The sequence below is a fragment of the Heterocephalus glaber genome, unplaced genomic scaffold, assembly GCF_053883595.1.
Source record: "Heterocephalus glaber isolate CG9 unplaced genomic scaffold, H.glaber_assembly_v1.0 deba00000943, whole genome shotgun sequence".
NCBI lineage: Eukaryota > Metazoa > Chordata > Mammalia > Rodentia > Bathyergidae > Heterocephalus > Heterocephalus glaber.
This window is the reverse complement of record NW_028258175.1, coordinates 8,486,226-8,492,225: the sequence shown is the minus strand read 5'-3', so window position 1 is coordinate 8,492,225 and position 6,000 is coordinate 8,486,226. Positions and strand designations below refer to the sequence as shown.

Here is a 6,000-nt window from a genome sequence, read left to right as displayed (position 1 = left end):
TAGCTTCCTTTTACAGATGGAGAAACAGAGGCCTGGAGTACTTAAATGACTTTCTCCTAGATACTCAAGCTCTGTAATTTCCTGGGAAACAGAGCCAGGATTCACACCCAGGCAGTTTGGCTCCAAGAGCCAGTCTTTAACCATTACACTCTATTGGCTCCTGTAGTTAAATAAAAGGCCCTGAATGGACAGAAAGTTTCCCAAAGTTCCCCATATGCCAAATGTGCACAAAAGACCTTAGTCATCTCTGCTGTGGTCCCAGTAGGCATCTTACTGATGAATGTAAATAGGTGACAAGGGGATGCCTTCTTGTATTGCCTCTCCATAAGAGCATAAACCCCAGGAAGGGACTCTTTTCCCCAGTAACCACTAAGAAACCAAAGAAATGGGGAACTCAGAAAGAGAATCATATCGATGTGTACAGAAAAAAATAGATTAGGCTGTCTGATTTAAATCCTGTCTCTGGTACCAATCAATCAATCAGTCAATCCTGTCTCTGCCGTTGCTACAGCTTGAATTCACACCCACTAAAATTCAGATGTGGCCAATATGGTAGTATTGAGAAGCAGGGCCCGTAAGAGGTGATTAGGCCATGAAGGTTCCTTCCTCGTTAATACTATTAAGCCCCTTATGGAGGAGACTTCACACAGGGTTCAGCTAGCTTGCTCTTCCACCTTCTGTTCCCCTCACCAGGTGCCAGTACCCTGACTGTGGACTTGCCAGTCTCCAGAAGTATAAAAATAAATGTCTCTTCTTCATACATTACCCAGTCTCAGGTATTCTGTTATAGCAGCACAAGCAAAAACAACCATTTATTTTCTATCTCTGACTTAGTTTCTGTCATCATCTGTAAAATGGAGACAGTAATGGTTCCTCTGCCCTGTAGGATTGTGTGCACATTAAATGAGTTAGTACTGACTGGTAAAGCATTTGGGACAGTTCCTGGCACATTAGTAAGCATGCATAAGTGCTACCTATTATTATCACATACACCCAATTTGGGTTAAAAACAGTACCTCCCACACCTTTATCACAGTTTGTAATTACAGTTTGTTTGTATGGTCATGCTCATGCCTGATGCTTCCTCTTGCCATCTATGCATTGCACACTGAACTGGCCTGGTTGACTCTAGGCTTCTCCTATTTACAAAAGTACCCAGGATACGGCCGGGGATTTAGCTCAGTGGTTTTGCCATCTGCTGCTCAGGCGCAAGGACCTGAGTTTGATCCCTGGTACCAAAAAAAATGTACCCAGGGTAACCTTGCCTTCCTTTAAAAAACAAGAAGAATCCAATCTTTCCTGAAATGTATTTGTGTATGTATAGGAGAGAAATGCATTACCCAAAAAAATGTGAGACTGTAGGGTCTGTAGACTGCAATGATTTTTTTTCAGTGAGTCAAGAGTTTAATCATGAAGCCAAAGAATTTTCCAGTAAGGTCCCAACAACAATATAGACGAATACATTTAATAAGAAGACTTTCCAGAATTATACAACAAAAAACCTATATCAGCAACTGATAAATACAATCATCCTAAAGAGATCTAATGCATCATCTTTTGTTTTTGTCAGAAGGTTCTCAGAGTAGCTGTACACCAGTCAAAAAGGTGAATTATTTAGTAGAAATCGATTTCTCCGTCCCTGTGACACTCAAAGGAGCTGGCAGGCTCTTGCAGTAGTCATTTGTCTTTGTGGTGACAAGAATAGTCGCACCCTCTTCCATGGCTGGGAGCGGGAAGAAATGGTCAGAGTCGACCTTTAGTTTGCTCTTGACACAGTCTTCACAGATACACTCTTCTACTGTGTACCCCAGGCTTCTCGGAAGAACAATTTCATCATCGGTTTTGCCATTGTCCAGCTCAGCATTAACCACTGCATCCAGCAGATCAGATTCTGATGATGCAGAAACAGAAACATTGACCTGAGCTTTCCTGGAGATTATAGTCTCGCGATGTATCAGAACTCAAAGCAGTGTGAGGTGGAGAGTGTCTATGATCTGCACCACAGGGCTAAGACATGGTTTGTTTGGGCATGGTTTACAGTGTTTTTAAGTGTTTGCTTATGTGGACCAGATTTAAAAATCAAGAGATTTCACAAATCTGGACAAATGGAACCTTTAAAAATACAACAGAGGGCCAGGGATTTAGCTCAGTGGTTTCGCCGCCTGATGCTCAAGCTCAAGGACCCGAGTTCGATCCCCGGTACCAAAAAAAAACAAAACAATGCAGCAACATAGAACCAATGTGGAAACCATTAACTGCAGTCGAAAGCAGCTGTCGCCGTTAGGCAGGCCATGGGCCCTTAGGTTGGCAGTCACCACCTGGCCTAGTACATGCCTTTGTTACCCACTTGGCCCTTGCAAGCATTAAGGTTTTGACCTTATCACACACATGAAAATGACAGAAATTACTATATATCACAGGGCACCAAAATCAGTGCACGGGTAATGTTTGGATTTTATTTAACTTTTTTTTTTGGTATGGTATGGGGGGATCAAACTCAGGACCTTGCACTTGCAAGGCAGGCACCGTGCCACTGAGCTAAATCCCTGGCCCATGGGTAATGTTTTAGAATATAAGAGTAAAGGTGCTTCTCTTGGGGAACATTTTGCAACAGATGGAAAAATTTTGAAATGAATCTCTTATAATCACACAAGGAAGGAGTCTCCACAGTGTCCCAGTTATACCCCTGTGAAGGGAAGTTTTCTACTTCCCAACATTCCAGTGTAACTTTATCTTCTGAAATGTCATACTTAGACTCACTCTAGAAATAAGCCAGACACAGGAAGAAGAATACTGTATGACCTCACTTATATCTAAAGAAGTTAAATAAATAGAAGTAGAGAGAATGGCAGTTCCCAGGGGCAGGTAGGTGAGGGATATGGGAAGCTGTTGGTCAAAGGATATATTATAGATATGTAGGATAAATAAATCTGGAGATTTAATGTGTGGCATGATGAATGTATACTGTAAAATAGCTAAGCGTAGGTTTCAAGTGCTCTCACCACCAAAAAGAAAAGGTAAGAATGTGAGGTGATAGATATGTTAATTTACTTGACTATAGTAATCATTTCACTATGTATATGTTTATTAAAACATGTTGTACCTGGCAAGCACAAGGTCCTGAGTTTGATCCCTGGTACCGCAAAACAGACAAAAAAAAACCAAAAAAAATTGTACACCTTAAGTATATGCAATTTTTATTTTATGTTGAAAAATTCACTGTCTACTTGTCTGCCAGATGCCAGATGGGAGAAAGAAAAATGAGTAAATTATGGAGAACTGTCATCTACTTCTCCTACTGCACTAGAAAGCCAATGAAGTGGATGTTTTACAGATTATGCCTGGAAAATAAATGCATAAACAAGTGGAGCAATGGCTGCTATGTGTTTGAGAATCAGATCACAGGAAAAGGTGTTGCAGAAATATTTTGATCTTAAGGGATCCTCAGGCAGAACATTTAATTCTCTGGGACTGGTTCTCTACTGCTTAATAAAGAATTATTTTTGAAATGGTTCTCAACCCAGGAGCAGCTAGTTATTCATTTCTAGCATTTTTCAGTAGTAAAATATTCACCCAAGCAAATAACACTTAATATATGTATTAACAACATGATCATAGACCTTGCCAAATATGCTTTTTCTGATAGTAGCAAATCCAATGAGCAATTTCTGATAGGAGAACATTTAACCAATACACTAACTTTATGTATGTTTTCAGTGTGCTAACTTTAGTCACAGATGTTTTCCAAGGAAGTCTCAGTTCTTCAGTAGAGTAATTAATTACCATGGGAAGAAGTGGGAGGAAGGCCGACACCGTAAGTAAGATCTCAGTGCAGATGTCAATACAGAATGAAGAAAGCTTGCATTTAACGTAACTGTCCACTAACACACTTGAAAGAACTATAACTGAACAAAACAGTCAGTATCCGAAAAGGAAATGAAACTCACAATAGCCTCCTTTTAGCAGTAGATTTCAAAAAGTCACCAACATCAAACCAACCTGTGTTTTTAAATTCATCTTTTAGTGGTTCAGAGCTCATCTTCCTTAGCAAGAACAGGAGTGCAAAAACTGCCAAAGAAACTGTCAAGCCCAGGCCCAAACAGGTCCAGAGAATGGCATTTGTTCCTTTCATTGAAGTGGCCATACCTTTATTAAAAGAATAGCAGAGAGATAATGAGCTGATAGCATAATATTCTTATTAAATATGAATTGCTCACTATTCGATTCCCCTAATTCATCAGCACTGATTTTTAAATTCTAAGTAACCACTTAATTTGAAGAGCTGGTAAAAATCTGTGTCATCCACAGTGCTAAATAATTTGAGTTCAGTTCTGCATAATTACTTCATTCTTGTACACATTTGGATCACTGCCTTCTTTCCGTTCTCTTTTTGATTCAGAAAAACCCATCATTCCCCATAATATTTATTCACTGAACAAATAGTCAATACAGAATATTTCACACCAACAGACAGCATTTGACGTGGTCTCACTTACTTGCATTACAGTAACGCTGACAGGGTAGAGGAGGGGTATTGGAACACCGAAGGTGACACGGTTTGCAAGCACGCAGCAAACTGTCAAAATATTCATTTTGGAAGCACTGCTGAGCCATCTGGAATGTGATCACAAAAAGAAACATCAGAATGACAGAACAGCATGAAAGGACAAGTAAAATCTCAAGAATTTCCCAGCAAATGTGGTGACAGCCGCTAGAATGTCGAGGGAAAAAAAGAACTTGACATCATTCTGTTGGTTCTTATGGGAACTGTTTGCATTGTGGCTAAGGATTTGAATACCACCTCTAATTCATGTTTCTCAGTTTAAGGCCTGGGTGGGGTAAGATGAGGTGTAAATTTCAGAGCAAAGCATATCTGAAACTGAAACTGCTTATTTATAGATGAAGTTTCCCAACCAGGTGACAGTTGCAAGATGTAGAAAAGCCTAGTACATCAGGCAGAAGGTTCAAAAACCATCATCTGTTTATGTGATGAGCCCAGGAAATAGATAAGACTAGGTCTATGTCTCTTAAGCAGTTAAAATCCAACAGGGAAGATAGAAATAGAGAACTACTAGGTAGAATAGAAATTGCCAGAAAGTGAGAAAGAAAAAGGAATCAAACGTGATTACCAGGCCCTGAATCTAGGAAGAACTGCATGCTGACAAAAACAAGGAAGTCGGGGGTAAAAGCAAGATGGTTGAAGAGGTGTTTGAAAATTAAATTTTTATTAAAGGAATCCATGATCCATTGTTAAAAGTTTAGAAACTACAATGAGCAGATTAAAAAAAAAAAAACAAAAACAGGGCCAGGGATTTAGCTCAGTAGTTCCACTGCCTGCCTCGCAAGCACAAGGTCCCAAGTTCAATCCCTGGTACCAAAAAAAAAAAATCAAGTACTCATGGTCCAAGCATCTACTGTACCAATATTCACTTAGCCTCCTCCCTGTTGTTTTTTTTTTTTTTTTTGGTGGTGGTGGTAGTGGTGGTTCTGGGGGCCAAATTAGAGACATTGTACTCCTGAGCTGCGTACATCCCCAGCCTTTTCATTTTTAATTTTGGGACAGGATCTTGGTAAGTTGCCCAAGCTGGTCTCGAACTTGTGATTCTTTTGCCTCAGCCTCCCTAGCCACTGGGAGTTTGGATATGAGCTACTATGCCTGATGCCATGTCCCTTGATGTATCCCAGAGGTTTCAAACAAGCTGCTGATGTGGAAACAGCCCCTGATATATATCCAGTAGGAATTCCTGAGTGAATGGATGAGTGGACAGAAAGACTTATAGTACACTGGCCTTGTAATATAAGTGGAATCACTTGAGTTTGCATTTAACCATACTAAATGAGACACCCATATAGAAAGGTCCAAAGGTCAGTCAAAAATACAGAGCTCATGAGGCACAAAGGGGCGTGCATGCCTGTTAAGCCCAACTACTTGGGAGACTGAAAAGGGAAGATCATAAGTTCAAGGTCAGCCTGAGCTATTTAGCAAGAATCTATCTTAAG

General features: G+C 40.1%; 1 protein-coding gene across 3 annotated transcripts in view; it reads right to left on the bottom strand.

The window, feature by feature from the left end:
- Positions 1 to 766: 766 nt before the first annotated feature.
- The window catches only part of Tnfrsf17 (TNF receptor superfamily member 17), a 37,929-nt gene continuing 32,695 nt past the window's right edge, over positions 767 to 6,000 (bottom strand). For 2 of the 3 annotated variants that reach the window (XM_021237510.2, XM_021237511.2), the window contains 3 exons: positions 4,497 to 4,614; positions 4,000 to 4,146; positions 767 to 1,891 (listed from right to left, as the gene is read on the bottom strand). In XM_021237510.2, the coding sequence (XP_021093169.1) occupies positions 1,611 to 1,891; positions 4,000 to 4,146; positions 4,497 to 4,614 (546 nt within the window). In that variant the 3' untranslated portion in view covers positions 767 to 1,610. Of the gene's footprint in view, positions 1,892 to 3,999; positions 4,147 to 4,496; positions 4,737 to 6,000 lie in introns of those variants that run through there. The other variant, XM_013076321.3, reaches the window with a different exon arrangement.